This window comes from Elephas maximus, chromosome 21 (assembly GCF_024166365.1).
Source record: "Elephas maximus indicus isolate mEleMax1 chromosome 21, mEleMax1 primary haplotype, whole genome shotgun sequence".
NCBI classification, from domain to species: domain Eukaryota; kingdom Metazoa; phylum Chordata; class Mammalia; order Proboscidea; family Elephantidae; genus Elephas; species Elephas maximus.
This window is the reverse complement of record NC_064839.1, coordinates 80560784-80586278: the sequence shown is the minus strand read 5'-3', so window position 1 is coordinate 80586278 and position 25495 is coordinate 80560784. Positions and strand designations below refer to the sequence as shown.

The 25495-nt window shown below is 40.9% G+C and overlaps 1 protein-coding gene across 3 annotated transcripts in view; it reads right to left on the bottom strand.

Annotated features, from left to right (window-relative positions):
- The window catches only part of TENM3 (teneurin transmembrane protein 3), a 793331-nt gene that overhangs the window by 236716 nt on the left and 531120 nt on the right, over positions 1 to 25495 (bottom strand). For all 3 annotated transcript variants that reach the window (XM_049864999.1, XM_049864997.1, XM_049864998.1), the window contains exon 4: positions 8124 to 8361. In XM_049864999.1, coding sequence (XP_049720956.1) covers positions 8124 to 8361 — 238 coding nt within the window. The remainder of the gene's footprint in view (positions 1 to 8123; positions 8362 to 25495) is intronic.

Below are 25495 nucleotides of genomic sequence, written 5' to 3'. Positions count from 1 at the left end.
TTCTGAAAAACCAGCCACTGAAAACCCTATGGAGCACTGTTCTACTCTGACACACGTGCTATTATTACACAGCAACTGGAAAAAGTGTGGATCTTAGTTACCCACTGCTGCTGTAACAGAAATACCACAAGGGGATGACTTCAACAAAGAGGAACTGATTCTCTCACAGTCTGTTGTTGTTAGGTGCCGTCGAGTCGGTTCCGACTCATAGTGACCCTATGCACGACAGAACGAAACACTGCCCGGTCCTGCGCCGTCCTTACAATCGCTGTTATGCTTGAGCTCATTGCTGCAGCCACTGTGTCAATCCACCTCACTGAGGGTCTTCCTCTTTTCCACTGACCCTGTACTCTGCCAAGCATGATGTCCTGCTCCAGGGACTGATCCCTCCTGACAACATGTCCAAAGTATGTAAGACGCAGTCTCGCCATCCTTGCCTCTAAGGAACATTCTGGCCGCACTTCTTCCAAGACAGATTTGTTTGTCCTTTTGGCAGTCCATGGTATATTCAATATTCTTCGCCAACACCACAATTCAAAGGCGTTAACTCTTCTTCCATCTTCCTTATTCTTTGTCCAGCTTTCACATGCATATGATGTGACTGAAAATACCATGGCTTGAGTCAGGCGCACCTTAGTCTTCAGGGTGACATCTTTGCTCTTCAACACTTTGAAGAGGTCCTTTGCAGCAGATTTACCCAATGCAATGCGTCTTTTGATTTCTTGACTGCTGCTTCCATGGCTGTTGATTGTGGATCCAAGTAAAATGAAATCCTTGACAACTTCAATCTTTTCTCCATTTATCATAATGTTGTTCATGGTCCAGTTGTGAGGATTTTTGTTTTCTTTATGTTGAGGTGCAATCCATACTGAAGGCTGTGGTCTTTGATCTTCCATAGTAAGTGGTTCAAGTCCTGTTCACTTTCAGCAAGCAAGATTGTGTCATCTGCATAACACAGGTTGTTAATGAGTCTTCCTCCAATCCTGATGGCCCGTTCTTCTTCATATAGTCCAGCTTCTCGGATTATTTGTTCAGCATACAGATTAAATAGGTATGGTGAAAGAATACAACCCTGACGCACACCTTTCGTCAGTATCCCCTGTTCTGTCCGAACAACTGCCTCTTGATCTATGTAAAGTTTCCTCATGAGCACAATTAAGTGTTCAGGAATTCCCATTCTTTGCAGCGTTATCCATAGTTTGTTATGATCCACATAGTTGAATGCCTTTGCATAGTCAATAAAACACAGGTAAACATCCTTCTGGTATTCTCTGCTTTCAGCCAGGATCCATCTGACATCAGCAATGATATCCCTGGTTCCACATCCTCTTCTGAAATCGGCCTGAATTTCTGGCAGTTTCCTGTCGATACACTGCTGCAGCCACTTTTGAATGATCTTCAGCAAAATTTTGCTTGCGTGTGATATTAATGATATTGTTCTATAATTTCCACATTCGGTTGGGTCACCTTTCTTGGGAATAGGCATGAACATGGATCTCTTCCAGTCAGTTGGCCAGGAAGCTGTCTTCCATATTTTTTGGCATAGACGAGTGAGCACCTCCAGCACTGCGTCTGTTTGCTGAAACATCTCATTTGATAGTCCATCAATTCCTGGAGCCTTGTTTTTCACCAATGCCTTCAGAGCAGCTTGGACTTCTTCTTTCAGTACCATCGGTTCCTGATCATATGCCACTTCTTGAGATGGTTGAATATCGACTAATTCTTTTTGGTATAATGACTCTGTGTATTCCTTCCATCTTCTTTTGATGCTTCCTGCGTCATTTAATATTTTCCCCATGGAATCCTTCACTATTGCAACTTGAGGCTTGAATTTTTTCTTCAGTTCTTTCAGCTTGAGAAACGCTGAGAGTATTCTTCCCTCTTGGTTTTCCATCTCCAGCTCTTTGCACATGTCATTCTAATACTCTACTTTGTCTTCTCGAGATGCCCTTTGAAATCTTCTGTTCAGTTCTTTTACTTCATCAATTCTTTTTGCTTTAGCTGCTTGACGCTCAAAAGCAAGTTTCAGAGTTTCTTCTGACATGCATCTTGGTCTTTTCTTTCTTTCCTATCTTTTCAGTGACCTCTTGCTTTCTTCATGGATGATGTCCTTGATGTCATTCCACAACTCGTCTGGTCTTTGGTCACTTGTGTTCAATGTGTCAAATCTATTCTTGAGATGGTCTCTAAATTCAGGAGGGGTATACTCAAGGTCATATTTTGGCTCTCGTGGACTTGCTCTGATTTTCTTCAGTTTCAGCTTGAGCTTGCATATGAGCAATTGATGGTCTGTTCCACAGTCGGTCCCTGGCCTTGTTCTGACTGATGATATTGAGCTTTTCCATCATCTCTTTCCACAGATGTAGTCAATTTGATTTCTGTGTGTTCCATATAGTGAGGTCCATGTGTATAGTCGCCATTTATGTTGGTGAAAGAAGGTATTTGCAATGAAGAAGTCGTTGGTCTTGCAAAATTCTATCATTCGATCTCCAGCATTGTTTCTATCACCAAGGCCATATTTTCCAACTACTGATCCTTCTTCTTTGTTTCCAACTTTCACATTCCAATCGCCAGTAATTATCAATGCATCTTGATTGCATGTTCAATCAATTTCAGACCGCGGCAGCTGATAAAAATCTTCTATTTCTTCATCTTTGGCCCTAGTGGTTGGTGCGTAAATTTGAATAATAGTCGTATTTACTGGTCTTCCTTGTAGGTGTATGGATATTATCCTATCACTGACAGTGTTGTACTTCAGGATAGATCTTGAAACATTCTTTTTGACGATAAATGCAATACCCTTCCTCTTTGAGTTGTCATTCTCAGCATAGTAGACTATATGATTGTCTGATCCAAAATGGCCATTACCAGTCCATTTCAGCTCACTAATGCCTAGGATATCAATGTTTATGCATTCCATTTCATTTTTTATGATTTCCAATTTTCCTAGATTCATACTTCGTACTTTACAGGTTCCGATTATTAATGGATGTTTGCAGCTGTTTCTTCTTATTTTGAGTCGTGCCACATCAGCAAATGAAGGTCCTGAAAGCTTTACTCCATCCATGTCATTAAGGTTGACTCTACTTTGAGGAGGCAGCTCTTCCCCAGTCATCTTTTGAGTGCCTTCCAACCTGGGGGCTCATCTTCCAGCACTATATCAGACAATGTTCTGCTGCTATTCATAAGGTTTTCACTGGCTAATGGTTTTCAGAAGTAGACTGCCGGGTCCTTCTTCCTACTCTGTCTTAGTCTTGAAGCTCAGCTGAAACCTATCCTCCATGGGTGACCCTGCTGGTGTCTGAATACCGGTGGCATAGCTTCCAGCATCACAGCAACACACATGTCCCCACAGTATGTGTCTGTCAGTTTGATGGTCCTTGTCGTTAATCCTCCCCCGTTCTAAGAGCTTCTCAGCACAGGGACCCTGGGTCCAAAGGACCTGTACTCCTGGCTCTACTTTCTTGGTGGTATGAGCTCCCCATGTCTCTCTGCTTGCTTCTCTCTTTTACATCTCAAAAAAGACTGTCTTAAAACACAATCTAATCTTGTAGATTGAGTTCTGCCTCATCAACATAACTACAACTAATCCCATCTCATTAACACCATGGAGATAGAATTTACAACACATAGGGAAATCACATCAGATGACAAAATGGTATACAATCACACAGTACTGGGACTCAAGTTGATATTTTTGGGGACATGATTCAATCCATGACAGTATGTCATTTTAGATGAGCTTAATTTTTTTAAAATATAAGTGGAGATACTGTGACCCTTGAAGATCAACGAAAATTTCTTGGCCTAGGCCCAGGAGAAATTTTGAAGTTTGTATTCAGTAACCTTAGTTTCCTCATTTTTGCATCTCTTTTCCATAGTCTTAATATTCTCTTTACCCACAGGTGCCTTTGCGTCTCTCCCACCAAAGCTATCTTTTATAAAGGGATTCAACATGAGTTATCGCAATTTTGAGTCCCTGGCTGGTGCAAACAGTTAAATACTCAACTACTAGCCAGAAGGTTGGTGGTTCGAACCCACCCAGGGGCACCTTGGAAGACAGGCCTGGAGATCTGCTTCTGAAAGGTCATAACCATGGAAAACCTATGGGTATCAGTAAGTGGAGGTAAAATTTTTCAACTGAGAAAGCTTCCCCCAGCGCCATCAGGCCACAATGTGTAGGCGGCTGCCCAGACTTCTTACACACAAGGCTGCCTAGGCCAGATGCTTGCAGGATGGTATACCTTTCCCTAGTGCCACTGCAGAGTGAAGGCTAGAGAGCTGAAGATGGAGACTGTCTTCGGGTAGTATATGACACTTCTGTTTAGGTATTCTGTTTTCTAAGGATGGAGCAACTGATCTCATCTGAAAGCATTCTAGGACATGTCAACATTTAAATTAAAAATGCACTAATAAAGAAGTAATTTAATATGCAATTCATACATTAATTATTAGCAAAGCATTACTGAACTACAAGGTAAAAAGCTATGGGAACCTAACCAGGAACTATCAATGCCAAAGCAAGATTCATAATAAAACAAGACTTTAATAAGTCTTGTATTAAAAGGCTACAAATGAACCGTTTTGTTAACATCTAATAGGTAACTATTAAGCTACTTAATTCACATATATAAATGAGGAACGTGCAGGCAATTAACTTCACAATTGTTAAAGGTCGGGGCTTTTCACCGAGAGTTACTGTCCTACACCTTTAAGTACTGCTGCTGTGCTGGGTCACTGCTAAGCTTCTCCTCAGCAGCTCTGTATTCTCGCAGCAGCTATTATTACGTGCAACAGCAGCTGAAGTGGAAAATAAACAAAGGACAAGCTACAGGCTATCAAACACAAAGTAAAATGAGTTCAAAGAAAGAGAATCTGAGCCAAATTCTCAGTAACTGGCATTTTATTCACAGAGGCACTGGCTGTTATCTGTACGAGAAGATGGGATAATAAGGATATGCTCGTGAACTACAAATGCTTTTCTAGATCTGGATGCGATTCTTAGACATGTGCAACTCAGTGGAGACTAGAGACCAGAGCTCCTGTTAACTGAGCAGAAATACACAGGACACAGCAATACTGATCGTCTCCAGCACCAGCAAATGTTAAATTCATTAGAGAAAGGAAATAAACATTTTTATGGAAGCAAGAAACCGCCTGGAGAAAAAAAAAATGCTTTCTAATAAATCAAAATGAAAGCTACACTGAAACATAGGGGCACGGGAGAAAACCTTTTATGCCTTCTCCTCCAAGTCACATAAACTGTACATCTACAAATTATTGAGGTTTTCACAGATTACTACATGCCATTTTGTAGTCAATTATCAATATGTACTGGAAGGGAGAAAAAGGTGAGCACAAAGGAAAAAACAGAGATTTTTATGTGTAAACAACGGAGTTTCATACTGTGTAGCCTCCATCTTTTAAATGACAGTTTCAGAATACTGAATACACGTAAAAATTACAATAACTGCCAAAGATGGAACTCGACACTAGCTGAAAAAAAAAGTTAAAGGCAGACACAAGTCTGGATACAGGGGGTAATACAGCTGAAACTGAGCCTGCAAATCACTCAATAGGGAACCTTAATTAAAAAAGGAAAAATCAATGATAAGTAAGGCTGGTTCTTCACCTCAAGAGCTCCAACCAAGTGAGACTATTAAAGAAACCACAGTGGTACTGCGTCGGTGCAGCGTGAGATTTTCACAGCGCTGCTTAGGCTGACTACCTGCAAGCTGAAATACCATGTCTTTTGATTAGCAATACTCTAAGATGTGAACATTGGACAATGAGGACATAGCTGAACTATATTACAGATTAAAAATTTTTAGCGTGATATCCAATTTTAGATTCATTCTTTTTATTTATTAGTAAGATAATATCAACTGGTACATTTTCTTCCTATGTCAATTGATAAAACTATAAAATGTGATTCCATGGATAGTTTATTAATAGTATTGCTTTGAAATAGAAGAAAGCCTCAGTAACTACTAACCCTGGGAGTGATTTCCCATGTAGTCTCAGTAGAGAGAAATCTGCTCTAACCTCACACGTGGCTAGTCTAGATTGTTCTCTGACTACCTCTTTCCTTAACCTCCCCCCCTCACCCCTTAGCCCAAATTCTTTAATACAATATGAGGAGTAACAAGAACACATCTTATTTTTCTCCCAAATTACTCCAAGTGTCTTCACTATAAGACATAGCTTCAAGGAATAACACTCTCCCATTAAGACTCAGCTTTTGAGGCTTTTGTGCTATACAGCATCCATAAAGTTAAACACGTTTCTCATGACTTAACTGGACATATTTCATAAATATTTGTCAGAACAATTATTGTCAACTACAATGCAGTTATCCACATTCAATTTGATGACTCAACTGGAAAATTACTTTTTTCCTAATAAAATTCTTCCAAATAACAACAGTGAATCAGTGTTGATTAGGTGTTCAGTGTGTGCTAATTAATTAAAAAAAAAAAAAAATTACCCTGGGTAAATTTAGTTCTTTGCTAATAACTGCAGAAAAAAAATCTGCATACATGACTCCTTGTCTTAAATGAAGAGAAATCTACCACTTGCCTATTTTTCCTGTACTTTTTGTTTGTAATTTATTCCAGGAAAGTGTTCAATAATACAAAATAAACAATAAAACTCAACTACTCTTGGCTGATGCTATAGATAAAAAGATGAGATCTTTGGAGCCTTGTTCTTAGGTCAAGAGTAGAAGAAAAGACAGCAAGATTTTCACTGTTGACCACTAACTGTGAGGGCCTCCGGCTGCTCATCCTCGGGGCAGAGCTGGTTTAGATCATCCACCTAATGGCAAGAAACAGCAATCTATTCATTGCGGGGCAGCTTCTTCCTCCAGAAGGCAGCCAGGGGCTCTACAGGGGGACGTTTCAGGGGGACATTCTCCCAAGGGGTCCAGTGTGCTCTATTTTCTGGTTTTTAAGTGGTGAAGGTTCTTTTTCTCTGAGCCTAATAGAAGCTCAGGGCAAAGAAGAAATGAATAATAACAGCAACATTAGGAGAACCTTGCTGCAAACCTGCCAATAGGAGGCCGCTAAAGTACGGTACCACACTCTGCTTCGGAAATACATAATACAGAGGAGACACCGGGTGTTGAGCTTCTGGCCAAAGGGAGAAGGTGAAAATGTTTGTATGTGGAGATATTTAATAATAAAATGGCTTGGCTACAAAGCAGCTTCTACATATCTATATCTTTGTATAAGCAGACTGCCACTTGTGGGCTGCCTGTGCTGGAAGTCATAATTCAGCAACTTCACTAAAATGCCAACGTGTGTACAGAGAGAGTGTATTAAGCTGGTGAAGCCTCTAGAAGAGAAGACCAAGGCAGGCGTATGGACTATCACAGAGAAACGGGGAAAACTGCTCTGTATACTTCCAGATTACAGATCACTAGCTGTATGACCATAACCAGAATATGGAAGCTTCAGGGATGGAGACTGCAGCTCACTACAAGGAAGAATTTCCTCATAGAAATGTCTAAGAATGAATGGAGTGTCTTAGGAAATAATGGAGGAAGGAACTTTAGCTGGCAGGTCCCACATCCCTTCTATTGCAAGAGACTCTAAAATATCCTTAGCAGATGGTCATCTGCCTTGTGCTGAACTATTACACTTGGAAGTACACTCCGACTTTATGACTTCATTGACAAAATATAGTCTGTGAAAGTAGGCATGTCTAGAACCGAGTGGATGCTAAACACGTTTCTCAGTCAAGCTATGTGGGTGAGAATCACATTTTACATCTCTGCTCTTTTCCATGCACACCTGATAATTTGCAGATAAGAAAAAAATGGTCATAAGGGAAAGTTCCACTGAAGTCACGGATTATCATCTCTTGTAGGCCACAGAATGGCAAAGTTCTTTGGCCCGGAAACTAGAAAACTACCAAAAACCTGGCAGTGTTCTTGGAGAAACCAAAGACTGTATAAGGATGGCAAATTTCTTTTAGCGAGAAAAGGGTTGGACCACTTTATCTGTAAATTTTAGACTTTAAAAAACGTGGTTTGCTGACTATTTTAGAACATGCACTCTCTGCAGGTAAATCACGTGGTCCTAACAGTCAAACGATCTGAATGTCTCCCGCAGGGGACTTACCTGCTTTCCAGTGGTACATTACTGCCAAGGACCCAGCTGTCCTGCAGCTGGACGGACTCGGGTGTGGTTTGCAGCTCGGCGGGCAAAGCAGCCGGCGGGGCCGGACTCTGGTTCCTTCTATTGGTCAGGGAGTTTCTGTTGAGAGAAGTAATGGACGGATGGTGCTGTGCAGAGTGCTGCTTCTGGGAAGGTGGCAGAGGCTGCAGGGTGGACTGGCCTTGGTTGTTTGCAGGTTGCTCTGGAGTAAAAAAAAAAAAAAAGAAGGAAAACTCATTATACATCTGTGAATGTGTACATATACATCAATACACACTACCCATTTCTTGGGGATCCACTATAGATAAATCAGAATTAGAAACTGCACATAAATCCACAGCCTAATAAATTTGCATATTATTCTATTAGCCAGTGTTCAGTGACATTCTCTAAGAGCAAGTTTACCCTTGATACGCAAATTTCTAATTAATATACAACAGATGGCAAAATTGCTTTTGGTTTTAATTTGTTTTAGATTTCTTTTCATCTGGTTTTATTAACACCTACAGAAAACAGCATCTGACAGCTCCCCTAACGTGCCTTTAGATTTCAGCTTTTTTAAACAAACCAACCCTGAAATTAAATGGGTAATTCCAGTAGAACACAAAGGTTTTTGAAATGCATATAATCCCTATAATTATTTAATGGAGTTTTTTTTTTAAGCTTTATTTAACTGCAATAAATTATTACCAGCTAGCTGCTAAACAGCAGTAGAGGACCCTAGTTTAGTGCTTTTCAAATCAGGCGGATCTACATTGTGATCTACAAACAGACACTAAGTATTCTTTAGCAGAAGGTCACTCTGCGAAGCAGATGTTGTTTCATGGATATTTAACAGACTGAATCACGTCTGATTACAACGTCAGAAGACTCATATACTTAATGACCGTTACATCCATTAGAACGCACACAGAACAGATCTCCCAATTTCACAGTCTGCAGTATAACTACATTTTGGAGTAAGTCATAGGTGATCAGAGAGGCCAATGACGCTACGTCAGTGGTGCAAATATTTTGTTCTACACCAAAACCAGAAAGGATCCAGCAACTTCAAAATAAAAACACAATGCTAGGCTGCAACCACCCAACAGTTCCCTAAAGCTAATAAGCCATGAGTTAAAATTCACAAATGAATATAACACCTGAGATCCACTTGTCAATCTCATTACCTTGCTCTGGACATGCTAGAATTAAAAAATATTCTATTTTAGCAAACAGACAGATGACTCCTTAACTTAATGCTAAACTTATCGTGGTTCCGCACGCATAAGATGCCAATTTTTTACCAAATGTAGCTCAAAGTGCAGTGTAATTTTGAAGTGATGCATTAAATCATCCCAGTAACATAAATGCACATATTAAAAGTGAACAGGAAATTCAGGGACTGTCTTTCACCTACCATGTGAACTCCAGCAGTGATTGTTAAGCCAAATAACTTGGTCTAACATGGTAATTCTGGCTGTATGAACTTAATATATGGCGTGTAATAGTTTGAACATATATTATCAAACCTCCTTATAGGGTACAGCAATGAAAATAACTCAGCCCACAGCATACAACATCAGTGATTACTGCATGTTTCTAATAACCTACATCGTATAATTTAACAGCTAATAATTCCTCACTCATAAAATGAGGGGCAGAGATAATACCTAAATACATGAAAACAGAGCTGTTTCCCTGAACATCTTCTGTTCTTGAAGACCTCTTACAAGAAGCTGCAGAAATCCTGCTTGGTTCATTGCTTTGGTGTTCATGAAAAATTATGAGCGCCTCATCTCAGTTAAGGAAGCCCTGGTGGCATAACGGTTAAGTGCTACGGCTGCTAACCAAGAGTTCAGCAGTTCAAATCCGCCAGGCGCTCCTTGGAAACTGTGTGGGGCAGTTCTTCTCTGTCCTATAGGGTCGCTATGAGTTGGAATCGACTCGATGGCAGTGGGTTTTTTTTTTTTTTTGGTTTAATCTCAGTTAAACTGAAATTAGCCTTTGAGGGGATGACGGGGTTAAAACAGCATACAGAGTTCTAATTGTATTAGAGGAAAGAAACCAACATTTTAAAGTTCATAATGACCTATTACTCAGGTCTGTCTTCTCCAGCACGAGCGCGCGTTTGGAATCTCCACGGCAGGCTTTAAGGCGCACTGCAGCAAGCTGCCTACAGGACGACATAACCAGCCCTTACCATGAGGTCGAGGCTTGGCTGGTGTCAAGGGAGTGGAAACAAAGAAAGAAAAGGGAGAACATTTTAAAGGGAAAGGTGACAAGATCATGTCGACAAAGAAGTAGAGACGGATCAGGTGATTCCATGTTCCCAAGCCTGGCTTCATGGCGGAACGCTATTTTATTGCACGTATGTTATTAGCTATTTGATATTATGCCATAGGGAGAAAAATTGTGTACGAGAAGTCAGAGTGCCGAATTTAAGTCCTAGCTCTCGGGCATCATGACAGCGAGCCTCAGTTTTCCCATCTGTGACGTGGGAAATAATAGTGCTCCATCTGAGACTCAGTGCCGTTCTAAGGATTCAATGAAATCTACTTATTCACTCACTTATTCATACACTTTGTCATTCATGGAACATTTATCAAGTCTCTACGTTCCAGGGCCACAACCCATCTGCTAGTTTGTCATACTACGGTAGTTTGCCTGTTGTTATGATGCTGGAAGCTACGCCACCGGGATTTCGAATACCAGCAGGGTCACCCATGGTAGACAGGTTTCAGTGGAGCTTCAGACTAAGACTAAGAAGAACAGCCTGGAGATCTACATCTGAAATAAAAAAGCCAGTGAAAACCCTACGGATCACAACAGAAAACTGTCTGATATAATGCGGGAAGGGGAGCCCCCTAGATGGCAAGGCACTCGGAATACACAGGGGCTTCAACAACGGGCTTCAGCATACCAACAATCATGAAGCTGGTACAGGACCCGACAACCGGGCAACATTTTGTTCTGTTGTACATGGGGTCACCATAAACTGGAGCCAACCTGACAGCAACAAACAACAACAACATGTTTCAGGGATGTGCTAATAACAGCTGGAAGCACCGTGTAAACAGTAAACGGTAAAGTATTATGGACGTTAGAATTGTTACTTAAAATGAAATATTTTAGGATACATTATCATCACACATTTCAATGTTTCATATTTAGGATTCTTATTCTTAAAACAAATCAAAACATAATTAATAGAAAAAAACTTCTATTTTTGGTTTAAATAATGCTGCTGTGGCCTTCCCTAGGTTCACTCATTCATTTAGTAAGTATTTACTGAGAAGAAAGAGTGTATAAGACCCCCCGCACGAATCCGTGCTCTTTCCCGTGGTCTTCCCCGGCTAGCTCAGCACCGTGTGTTCTGTCTGCTGAGACCGTTTCTGATTCGACTACAAACCAGGGGACGTTTGGTGTGGGCAGAAGAGGCCTACGGATGAAATCAATCCAGATGACCAAAGTGAGGTTTAATCCAAACTTTGATGGGACAGGACAAATGCAGGCTGAGTATGTGCGGTGGGGAGGGTGGCCAGAAATGTAAATTCTGCAGCAGGCCACAAACAGAAACAAAATCCAAGGCTTCAGTTAGGGGTCAATGCCAGTGCTAGAGATTTGGGCTTGCAAGACATTAAGAACTAGTTGGAGCGTGTATTTATCTGTAACAACTTATTCAAGACAGACTATAAAGCATAATGTCGCAAAATAAAATTAAACACAGACAGAAGAGAAGGCCAAACAAAAGAAAAGTGAAAGTGGAAAAGACAAGAGAAAGCCAGATTTAAAGCTAGTTGGATAAAATTCCTGCTGTAGAGTCCTATACATTTTTAAAGGCGGGATACAAGTCTCGCTATAAACTTTCTGGCTGCCAACACAAAGAATACATGGTCAGTTACACGATTTGGAGTGTTTTTAAGGCTAAAAAGTTTTGCTTAAGAAAAGCGTAACAACTACTGGCACTGAGAATAGAGACAAAATACTCCGGGGCAAATTCTCACATGAAGAACAACTGGATATCCAGGGAAATGGTTGTGACCAAAAATCAAGGTGGACACAAGAAAACAGAAAGCAGGGTCTTGACCTGGAGAATACAGGTGGGCAGATCCACGCAGGAAAACCAGGATAGCAACTGCAGCTTTTCGCTACATTGCTACAAGGCTTCACAGAGGTCTGAGAATGTTTTAGATACAATGACTTTGGGTTCTAGGTGGGACAATCAGACCTCAGAGCCTTAATGTTCCTGAATCTTAGATCTCAACATGTCCTTTTACTCCTGGGAAACTCCAAATGGCTTCCTAGAGCCTATAAAACATAAATGAATTTTAAAGGTGAGCACTGTATTTCTTCAAAGACAAACTTCCAAAATTTTTTCCAGCCTTTTCCCCCGTGAATCCTCTTCACATACTGTGTTCTAGTCAAACGTGCCATGCCCACTCTCCGCCCCACACCTTTCCACTTTACACCCGGTTGCTTCTACATGGAAAGATCTTTTCCTTCACCTTTCTATACCCAAATCGGACTTACTTCCAACTTTAGGAAAGCTGGCATTTTTTCTGTTTTCTTCAGGTTGACGTAATGTATCTCCTATGTCTTCTTACAGAATTTTATCTGTTCCTTCTTTCTGGCTCTTTTCATTCCCCCCTCTGTATTACTGTTAATTTTGTAGGTTTCATGTCCTCTGTTAGGCTCTCTATGGGCAGGATTCACATCTAATCCACTTTTGAACACCTCAGAAGCATACTATATATTGTTGCTGTTGGGCGCTGTCGAGTCACTTCCAACTCACAGCGACCCCATGTGACAAAAACAGGACTGCCCCATAGGGTTTCCTGGGCTGCCATCTTTATGGAAGGAGCCCTCGGGGCGTAGTGGTTACGTACTCAGCTTGTAAAGACTACAGCCTTGGAAACCCTAAGGGTCAATTCTACTCTGCCCTACAGGGTCACTAGGAGTAGGAATCGACTCGACAACAATGAGTTTGGATATTTTAAAATCTTTTTGGAAGCAGATTGCCAGGTCTTTCTCCCATAGAGGCACTGGGTGGGTTTGAACCGCCAACCTTTCAGTTAGCAGATGAGCACTTAACCACTGCATCACCAGGGCCCCTTACTCACTCAATAATTACTTGTTGAAGGAATAACTATGAAGAGAGTACTGAAGTGGTAAAAACTGGAGCCTGTCCATATTGCCTTTATTTGTACGGTAGTTTGCAGCATGTCTCATTACTCCAACTTAGTTCTTAGCTCCTAAAGAGCAAACACTTAAATTTCTTTGGATTTCTCAGTACCCTCACTAAGCCTTGTACTTTAAAGACTCCTAAAAAATGTGCTGACCGATGCATGATATTTTATACAAAAACAGCACCTCAAGGGCCGATCTCGCCCAGTCAGGGTACCATGTAACTCACCCTAGAGACTGGTTTTTAGCACTATTTCTCTGAAACCCTGGCAAACATTCTGATTTTTAAAGTCTACCTTTTAAGATGCGCAAAGAATAGGAAGGTTATATAAGATATAAACATATATGATAGAATATATAAAACATATATTACAGCTTACCAAACCCAGTATGTTTTCTTTGTATTTTAAAACTTATGATAGAAAATCACGCTATGAGTCGGAACCGACTCAACGGCACTGGGTTTTTGGGTATGATAGAAAATGCTCCAAATTAGATGCTTTGGAAAATGTGTATGTTATTTTTCCCAAATTCTCTTCCTTAATTTTTTTTCTTTTTTAACTGTTTTTTTTTTTTTTTGGATTGTGCTTTAAGTGAAAGTTTACAAGTCAAGTCAGTTTCTCATACAAAAACTTATACACACATTGTTACATGACCCTAGCTGCTCTCCCTATGATGTGACAGCACGCTCCTCCTCTCCACTCTGTTTTCCTCATGTCCATTCAACCAGCTCCTGCCCCCTCTGCCTTCTGATCTTGCCTCTGGACAGGAGCTGCCCACTTAGTCTCATGTGTCTACTCCTCACCAGTATCATTTTATGTCTTATAGTCCAGTCTAATCTTTGTCTGAAAAGTTGGCTTCAAGAATGGTTTTAGTTTTGGGCTAACAGAGAGTCCGGGGGCCCTGTCCTCTGGGGTCCCTCCAGTCTCACTCAGACCATTAAGTCTGGCGTTTTTACTAGAATTTGAGGTCTGCATTCCACTTTTCTCCTGCTCCATCAGAGATTCTCTGTTGTGTTCCCTGCCAGGCACCATCTGGCTCCTCTGGTCTCAGGCCTATGGAATCTCTGGTTTATGTGGACCTTTCTAGTTCTTGGGCTCATATTTTCCTTGTGTTTTTGATGTTCTTCATTCTTCTTTGCTCCAGGTGGGTTGAGACCAAATGATACATCTTAGATGGCTACTTGCTAACTTTTAAGACCCCAGAGGCCACTCACAGAAGTGGGACAAAGAACATTTTCTTAATAAACTTTGTTATGCCAACTGACCCAGATGTCCTCTGAAACCATGGTCACCAGACCCCTGGCCCTACTACTCTGTCCCTCCAAGTATCCAGCTGTATTCAGGAAACTTCTTAGCTTTTGGTTTAGTCCAGTTGTGCTGACTTCCCTCATTTTGTGTGCTGTCCTTCCCTTCACCTAAAATAATTCTTGTCTACTATCTAGTTAGGGAATACCCCCTCCCTTCCTCCCCACCCTTGTAACCATCAAAGACTGTTTCTTCTGTGTTTAAACCTTTTCTTGAGTTCTTACAATAGGGGTCTCATAAAATATTTGTCCTTTTGTGACTGACTAATCTCACTTAGCATAATGCCTTCCAGATTCATCCATGTTATGAGATGTTTCACAGATCCATCGTTGTTATTGTTGCATAGTATTCCATTGTGCAAATATACCATAATTTATTTATCCATTCATCCGTTGATGGGCACCTAGGTTGTTTCCATCTTTTTGCTATTGTGAACAGTGGTGCAATAAACATGGGTGTGCATATATCTATTCATGTGAGGGCTCTTATTTCTCTAGGATATATTCCAAGGAGTGGGATTGCTGGATTTTATGATAATTCTATTTCTAGCTTTTTAAGGAAGCATCCTTAGTTTTTTTTTTTAATATAATTCTCACTAAAAATTATGTATTTTATCCAACCAGTGCCTTTACTAAATTTAGTCTTTCATTTCTGCCTTTCTTTTTCAAGTTCCTACTTCTCATATGGAAACCCTGGTGGCATAGTGGTTAAGTTCTACAGATGCTAACCAAAAGGTCAGCCGTTCAAATCCACTAGGCACTCCTTGGAAACTCTGTGGGGCAGTTCAACTCTGTCTTATAGGGTTGCTATGAGTTTTTTTTTTTTTTTATGAGTTAGAATTGACTCGACGGCAACAGGTTTTTTTTTTTTTTTTTTTTACTGCTTATACAACTTGTATGAAAGTCTAACAGTTGTGTGTTTTTATTTGATAAAGTGAATAAAAATCATAGCATAGACTTCTAAAAACTCACAGTGTATGAGTAACAGAGATTAGACAGAAAAGACTTTGGTTATTTTGTTCAGCCCTTTGACACCAGAGTCCAACAGTGCCACTCAAGGCCGTCCGTCCCCGTGTTAAGCCTATTGTTGATGTTATTAACTGTTGTCAGATCAGCCCAACTCGTGGTGGCCCCATGTACAATGAAACGAAATGCTACCCGGTCCTGTACCATCCCCACAATCAGTTGCCGATGGGGTCGTTGTGATCCACAGGGTTTTCACTGGCTGATTTCCAGAGGCTGGCTGCCAGGCCATTCTTCCTAGTCTGCCTTAGTCTGGAAGCTGCACTGACTCCTGCTGAGCATCATAACAGCATGTAAACCGCTACTGACAGACAGACAGTGGCTGACAGACAGGCGGCGGCGGACAGTCGGCGGCTGGCAGACAGGCGGCGGCGGACAGACAGGCGGCGGCGGACAGACAGGCAGCGGTGGACAGACAGGTGGTGCTGCCCATGACGTGCACTGGCTGGGAATCAAACCTGGGCCTCTCGAATGGAAGGAGAGAATTCTACCACTGAACCACCAATGTGGCCTATTAAACCTATCGGCATAAATTCATAACTTGGGTCATAGTATACAGTGGATAAGGTGTGTTGACTACTTGCCCATGAATATGCCAGGAGCCACAGAAGCTACCCGATAATGGGGTAGATTCCAGTTTACACAACTTACAGGTCTCCAATTTCAGCCAAATGTGAGGCATATGAACTGAGCTCTGTGGAATGCTGAAGTAAGCTTAACTCTCTGCAAGGGGAAGAAGAGACGGTTTTGGCAAGTCTTCCTAGACAGCCTCTCTGCTGCCATGATCAGTGTGGGGAAAGGTGCCACAGAGACAAACGACAACAAACATAGGATGCCTTTCACCTTTGTCTTGAATAAGTTACTTAATCTCTCTCAAGTGCATTTACTTTATAGGGATTATTTAAAGGTGGAAAAGATACAGTGCCCAACATACAGTGAGTGCTGGGTAGAACGGTCACTGTTAGCAATGGGTCACTGTTAGGCAGGACATCACAAGGAAGAGCACAGCACCTGAAGAGCCGTGCCAGCAGCTGATACCGTCATCACAGAAGTAACAACACGCCACCGATACACCTGAAGAGGAGAAGTTGTTGCTTAAGAAAACTGGAATCAGAAATGTCATAGAGATCACAATCAATCACTCCCAGCTGCCACAGGAGGAGGAGCTCGATCTCAGAGTCAGGAAGTTGGGCTGAGTCTCTCCTCCCCATCTAGTATGGCCACACAGTCCCTGGGCAGCACGAATGTTTAAGTGCTTAACTACTAGTTCCGACAGGTGCCTCAGAAGGCAGGCCTGGTGATCTGCTTCCGGAAGGTCACAGCCTTGAAACCCTACTGAGCAGTTCTACTCTACACACACGGGGTTGCTCTGAGTCGGAACTGACTCAACAGCAACTAATGACAGTAAGACCCCAAAATGCTGTCAAAGAAAAAAATAAAGGAACACATGATTTTTTAACATATCTGGGCTTATTTGCTGGTTTGACTTCTTTTTTCTTGTTTAATTAAAAGCCACTACCAGCAGCTTCTAGGCTGCCATGTGCACTTCAGCTCTAGCTGCTTTATGTTTGCAGCCCAGGGCCGTGCTCTTCAGGAAGCAGAGTGGAAATGGACTGTCAAATAGAAACCTGGGAGAGGAAATAAAGCCCGCTGGGAGATAAAACATCTCTGTGTGAGTGTATGTCTGCATTTGTATGTGTGTGCCTCTGCTCTTGTAGGGGGACCGAAAGGTGCACATGAGGTGAAGCTGAGGAGGAGAACCGGGCTAGCATCTGCTCTGCGGGGTGTGCACAGCTGGGAAGGTGTCCCCACAGCTAACCCACTGCTGCGTCCCCCCCACTTCCTTTACTGTCCGTCCGCTGCCTTCCCTGGATCTCAGCTGTGGGCTGGCTGGGCACATACTACGGTAAGGAGGATAGCATATTTCATTGTTTAGAAATATCCCCAGAGAAGAAGTACCCCAATTTGGAAGAGAGATAGAAGCTAAGGGCTGAGAGCTGTGCGGATTCGAAATAACTGTCTGCAGTTTGGGTAAATTCGGCTCCCAAAAGACAAGCAGGGGATGGGGGGAGGAAGGAGAGAGAGAGAACAAACAGAAAGATGTTTAAATTAAAAAAACTGCTAGAACTCTGGGAAGCATTGTTAACATGCAAAATACCTATGAGGAGGCCTTCATGGGCATGTGGCTTTACTCTTAGGTACTGATGACATCAAGCCTTGGCCTCTAGGAGCTTACAGGATGGTCCACAGACAAACGTGTGGAAGGAGCCATGCCCATTTACTGGTGACCAGCAAAAGTGGGCTTAAAGCCTCTGCTTCTGTAATCCTAACATTCACTTTTAGGCTATATCTCTGCCTTCTCCTACCATCTCAAAAAAAACTTAGGTTTTCTTCCAAACTGACCTCTTTCTTAAAACAGTTCATCAAAACAAAACATATAGGGCAGCTCCTGTCTGGAGGGGAGATGAGAAGGCAGAGGTGGACAGAAGCCGGCTGAATGGACACGGGGAACACAGGGTGGACAGAAGAAGTGTGCTGTCTCATTGGGGGAGAGCAGCTAGGAGTACATAGCAAGGTGTGTATAACTTTTTGTACGAGAGACTGACTTGATTTGCAAACTTTCACTTAAAGCACAGTATTATATAAAACTTTTTGCTGTTGTATATTTTATTACTACATTAGTTTTAATTATAGCATCCAGAGCTTCAGAGTGGATGTTTCAAATACACAAGGATCAAATCATAGTTAGATTTCAATTCTGAATATCTACAATCTAACTCATGGATTGAGCTTAATGTTTTGATGTGTTATTGACTAACTCTATGGCCTTGGTGTAACTGATCTCCCCGGATTCTGTCACAGTAAATTTGGGTAACAACACCTGCCTCATCTGGCTACGTTGCAGAAGCTATTTGAAAAATTGTATTATAAATTCAAAGTTATTTTTATGATGCTGAAAATAGTAAATTATGTATAAAGATGTCTCCTTTGTCAGAAAATCTCATATACACTGCGCTTAGTAGTCATTAGTACCTTATGAAGTATGGAAATGTTAAGTGGCAAGAAAATCTGAGTTGAGGAAATACGTGTTTAGAGTCATACCACAAACCCTGTAAAGCTCATATTAGAGCAGACGTATTTAGATATTCAGGGTGCTTCCTTCTCCATCTTTTCCAGCCTGCCTTCAAAAGCTACACTAATAAGATAACACCTAAAACAGTATCATGAAAATCAAGACAGCACATTCACATAAACCTGTTCCCCTGGTTTATTATTTTATTTAGAGATTTACACACGAGCCAAGCGTATGAAAGTGAACTGTTCACTAAACACCCCTGTAAGCCCTTGGTCAAAATACAGCACTGTGTAAAAGTTTCACCAGAACGTCACTAAAACATTTCAGAGAGTTGCATGCAAATTAAATAAAAAAAAGATAAGTGTGCTTTACAAACCATAAAAGGCTATACGAATAAAAAGTGTTGTTATTATCACCCTCATCATTAGCCAACTGGTTGTAAGCCTATTTATAGAAAGACATTCAGAGTATGAAAAACCTTAGAGATAAATGGGAAGATATAAAAGAAAGACTTGTACTGACAAGAGGATATTAAGTGAGCTGAGATGAACTGATTTACAGTACTTACTGAGTTAGTGAGAATTTGGGTTAGTTTCTTGAGGGTCACTCTGACATGAGGATTGTAAGAAATAATGAAAGTATGAGTCTTTAAATCTCTGCACTCTCTTTTTCCTTTGAGGATCTGCCGTACTTTCTATTTCAAACAACGTGGCAATTCAGATTAGCTGCCAACTCCTCTGCTAAAAAACACCAGAATTTCTGGGTAAAACGTAAATAATACATTCTTGATTAATTCAGTTAGCATACCTATGTAGTGTCTACTATTTGCCAGGTTCTGCTCCAGGCACTGAGGAGATAGCAGTGAACAAAACAGCCAACAATCTCAGCCCACCAACAGAACTTCTATTTTAGGATAACAGAACTAGACTGGAAAGAATTGATGCGCTATAGGCAGAGGGGAGAGAAGGGTATGGAGAGCATGCGAGCTGAGACTCGCTTCTGAGGAGGTGTGCCAGTTCCTGTGGCTTCCTTAACGCACGCAAAGAGACAGAGACAATACCTCAATAGTTACCGAGACACCCAATTAAGGCCTGGACCCTTGAAGAGCTGTATCCACAGGCCAAGAGTAAACTTTAAAAATCTTCTTGTTGTATAGAGAACAATAAGGAATCTTGCTCGACTGTCATAAGCTCTGAATGGAGAACAACACATCTCTTGAAATTTTAACCACTGGCCTGGGCTTCACATGGGTTGGAGTTCGAGGTTGAAACTCAAGTCAAACAGAATTTCACAGATAAAACCCTGCTTAAAATCAGTTACAGTTGAAAAAATCACAAATTTAAGAGGAAACAGTTTACCTTGTTCTTGAGCAAAAGTCTCCAGACAAAGCAAACAGCAGGATTTATCCCCCCAAAAAACTTCAGATAGCAGAACTATCAGATATAAGTATGGTTGGAATCATTAAGGACTTATAAGAAAAAAAATAAGTAATAAGAAAGAAATAAAAGGTAGTTTTGAAAAGAAAAAAAGAATGTAAAAAAAAGCAGCCATTGATATTAAAAACTTATTGGGTGGCTTAACCAGTACTTTAAAAACAATAGTAGAGAGTACCAGTGAAATGGAAAAAAAAGATCTGGGAAAATCACTCGGCAGGTATCAGTAAGATAAAAATCACATAAGTATAAAAGGAGGAGCCACGGTGGTGCTAACTGCAAGGTAGGTGGTTCAAACCACCTGCTGTTCTGTGGGAGAAAGATGCGGCAGTCTGCTTCTGTAAAGACCACACCATTGGGAAGCCTACGGGGCAGTTCTACTCTGTCCTACAGGGTGGCTATAAGTCGGGATCTACTCGACAGCAACTTTTTTTTTAAGTGTGAAAGAGTAGTTTAGACTCAAAAAAGAACAAGAAGGTTCAACATATATCCTGAGGAGTTCCAGAAGTAAAAGTAGAGCTTTCTTTAGAACTGTTTAAACATCTTTCTCCAAAGTTCCTAATACCATGCTTCTAGCTGTCAAATGATACATCACAGCTTATTTATCTCTTACTAAGTTTGTATGAATTGTCTCAGCTGTTCTCTTTTCGTAATTGGGTAACAGCTTTTTTGGTCATGTTTTATTTAAAAGGTAACTTCGCTCCTAGAGGTCACCTTTCAGCCAAATAACAGATGGATTATAAAATAAACAATATCGCCCATGAATACTGTGTCCCTTAAACACTCAACTATGTGAGACCAGTCAACATTACCCAAAAGCAAAGATGAGAAGGCAAGGAGGGGAAGGGAGGCTAGATCAATGGAAACAGAACAAACAGAATGGAAATAATGAGAATGCTGACACACTGCAAATACTGTAACCAATGTCACAGAACACTCTATATAAAAATTGTTAAATGGGGAGGTGGAGCCAAGGTGGCAGAATAGACAGATGCTTCTGGCGAGCCCTCTTTACAACACAGGCCCCCCAAAAACAAGTGAAACGAGTATATCTGTGACAAGCTGGGAGCCCTGAGCTTCAAAGGCAAGCTCAGAAAACGAACTGAGGGGCAAGGGGAGGAAGAGACGCTTCAGAAGTAGAGAGGAGTTACCGGACCTGAATCGTGGGGAGCCCTCAGGCACCATTCCCAGAGCCCATGGCGACGGGCTGGTACTAGAGTTAGGCCGCAGTTTCCTCAGGGAGAAGCCACCAGCCACAAGGCCTACTCACACCTCCCGAACCTGAGAAGAATGGTGCTCTCAGCAAAAGCTAAGTACTTGCGTATATTTGACCGCACCCCCCCCCCCAAGCCAGCTTCAGCAGCTGAATTCCCTGGGCCTGAGGTAGGACCTGTTGAGCACCTAGAGCCATCCTCCCAGCCTTGGGGAAGGAAAAAAATTGCAACTGGGGGAAAAGATAATTTGTTAGCTCCACTAACTGGGGGAGCTCAGGAAAGAAGCGGCTCCTGTCCAGGCATAAACCATCTGTGGACTTTGAGGACTTTCCCTTCTGCATGGACATGTGTGAGCCTATTTCGGGAGAACAGGCCCTTGTTGGCACACTCCAACCATTTCAGCTGTGTGGTGGAGATGTGGGTGTTTGATGTTTGACATTGCTTTGCCTATTAAACAAGGTCCCCACCTACCCACATCAGGGACCCAAGGACTGGTAGCTCCACTCAGGTCACCCAGTCACCCGCGACAGGGGTCCAAAGATAACTGGTACCTCCCAGTCCTTAAAACCAAAAATTCTGAGTGCCCATGGTCCACCTGCAGAACCCACCCACCTGTACGCTCTAGGGAACAGGGATGCATTTTCCTCAGAGCACTCGGGGGTCAGTTCTCAGCCCCCTGCCTTGTCCAGAGCGTGACCCCCTGCTGCAATCAGATGCCGGTATATAAGCCAATCACCCCTGCCCCTCTAAGGCTGTAGGACAGAGCCTGTACCACACACTTGATGATCAGCTACCTGGAAACCTGAGCTGAATTCATACAAGAAAACTGAATGGACTCCTAGACTGATATACCTATAACAGCTCTAGCCAGCTGGGGACAGGACACCAGAGCTCCAAAGGTGAAAATAATCGAGCTAGCTCACTCAAGCAACCCATAGGGGTATACCAAAACAAAACAAAGCCAGAAGCTATGACACAGTAAGCAAGCATAAACTAATGCAATAACTTATAGATGGCTCGGAGACAACAGTCAATATCAAGTCACATAAAGAAACAGACCATAATCACCTCAACAGGCTCTCAAAACAAAGAATCCAGGGATCTTCTAGATGAAAGTGCATTCCTGGAATTACCAGATGCAGAACACAAAAGTTTTATATACAGAACCCTTCAAGACATCAGGAAGGAAATGAGGCAATACGCAGAACAAGCCAAAGAATACACAGATAAAACAACTGAAGAAATTAGAAAGATTATTCAGGAACATAATGAAAAGTTTAATAAGCTGGAAAAATCCATAGACAGACAGTAATCAGAAATTCAGAAGATTAACAATAGAATTAGACAACTCAACAGAAAAGTCAAAGGAGCAGAATTGAGCAAGGAGAAGCTACAATTTCTGAACTCGAAGATAAATCAGATGGCATTGATATATTTGAAAAAATCAGATAAAAGAATTAAAAAAAATAAAGAAAGCTTAAGAATCACGTGGGACTCTATCAAGAGAAATAACCTACAAGTGATTGGAGTACCAGAACAGGGAGGGATAACAGAAAATACAGAGAGAATTGTTGAAGATTTGTTGGCAGAAAACTTCCCTGATACTGTGAAAGATGAGAGGATATTTATCCAAGATGCTCTTCGAACTCCACATAAGGTAGATGTTAAAGTCACCAAGACATATTATAATCAAACTTGCCAAAACCAAAGTTAAAGAGAAAATTATAAGAGCAGCGAGGGATAAATGAAAAGTCACCTACAAAGGAGAATCAATAAAAATAAGCTCGAACTACTCAGCAGAGACCACGCAGGCAAGAAGGCAATGGGATGACATATTTAAAAAATTGAAGGAAAAAAATATCCTGCCAAGAATCATATATCAAGCAAAACTGTCTCTTAAATATGAAGGTGAAATTAAGACATTTCCAAATAAACACAAGTTGAGGGAATTGTAAAAACCAAACCAAAACTACAAGAAATACTAAAGGGAGTTCTTTGGTTAGAAAATCAATAATATTAGGTATCGACCCAAGACTAGAACACTGGAGAGAGCAACCAGAAGTCAACCCAGACACGGAAATAAAAAAAAAAAAAAAGCAAGATGACTAAAAAAAAAAAAAGCTCAAAACAGGGTAACAGCGATGTTATTATATAAAAGAAGACAACATTAAAATAATAAAAAGGGACTAAGAAAAGTAATCATAACACCTTCCATATGGAGAGGAAGATACAGCGATACAAAGAAATAAAAGTTAGTTGTAAATTTAGAAAAATAGGGGTAAATAATAAGGTAACCACAAAGAAGACAAACTATTCTACTCATCAAAATAAAATACAAGGGAAAAATACAGGCTCAGCGGAAACAAAATCAACAACAACAAATACGAGGAATGGGCAATATATAAAGAAAATCTACTCAGCAGATAAAATCAGGTGGGAAAAAGAAACTATCAACAACACACAAAAAAGACATCAAAATGATAGGAATAAATTCATACCTATTCATAATTACTCTGAGTGTAAACGCACAAATAAAGAGACAGAGAGTGGTAGAATGGATTAAAAAACACGATCTGTCTATATGGTGCCTACAAGAGACACGCCTTAGACTTAGAGACACAAACAAACTAAAACTCAAAGGATGGAAAAAAATATATCCAGCAAACAACAATCAAAAAAGAGCAGGAGTGGTGATATAAATTTCGGACAAAGTAGACTTTAAAGTTCAATCCATCACAAAGGATAACGAAGGACACTATGTAATGATTAAAGGGATAATACACCGAGAAGATATAACCATATTAAATATTTATGCACCCAATGACAGGGCTGTAGGATATATAAAACAAACTCTATCAGCATTGAAAAGCGAAATAGACAGCTTCACAATAATAGTAGGAGACTTCAACACACCACTTCTGGTGAAGGACAGAACATCCAGAAGGAAGCTTAATAAAGACACGGAAGATCTAAACGCTGCAATCAACCAACTTGGCCTCATGGACATATACAGAACACTCCACCCAACAGCAACCAGGTATACTTTCTTTTCTAGTGCACATGGAACATTGTCTAGGATAGACCACCTATTAGGACATAAAGCAAGCCTTAGCAGAATCCAAAACATTGAAATATTATAAAGCATCCTCTCTGACCATAAGGCCATAAAAGTGGAAATCAATAACAGGAAAAGCAGGGAAAAGAAATCAAACACTTGGAAACTGAACAATACCCTGCTCAAAAACGACTGGCTTATAGAAGACATAAAATATAGAAGACATTATGGATGGAATAAAGAAATTCAGAGAATCCAATGAGAATGAAAACGCTTCCGATGAGAACCTTTGGTCCACAGCAAAAGCGGTGCTCAGAGGCCAATTAATATCAATAAATGCACACATCTAAAAAGAAGAAAGGGCCCAAATCAAAGAATTATCCCTATTACTTGAACAAATAGAAAGAGAGCAACAAAAGAAACCCACAGGCACCAGAAGAAAACAAAAAATAAAAATTAGAGCTGAACTAAATGAAATAGAAAACAGAAAAACAACTGAAAGAATTAATAAGACCAAAAGCTCATTTTTTGAGAAAATCAACAAAATTTATGAACCACTGGCCAAACTGACAAAAGAAAAACAGGAAAGGAAGCAAACAACCCAAATAAGAAATGAGATGGGCGATATTACAACAGACCCAACTGGAATTAAAAGAATCATATCAGATTACTATGAAAAACTGTACTCTAACAAATTTGAAAACCTAAAAGAAATGGATGAATTCCTAGAAACATACTACCTACCTAAACTAACACAAACAGAGGTAGAACAACTAAATAGACCTGTAACAAAAGAAGAGATTGAGAAGGTAATCAAAAAACTACCAACAAAAAAAGCCCTGGTCTGGACGGCTTCACTGCAGACTTCTACCAAACTTTCAGAGAAGAGTTAACACCACTACTACTAAAGGTATTTCAGAGCATAGAAAAGGATGGAATACTACCAAACTCATTCTATGAAGCCACCATATCTCTGATACCAAAAGCAGGTAAAGACACCACAAGAAAAGAAAATTATAGACATATATCCATCATGAACATAGATGCAAAAATCGTCAACAAA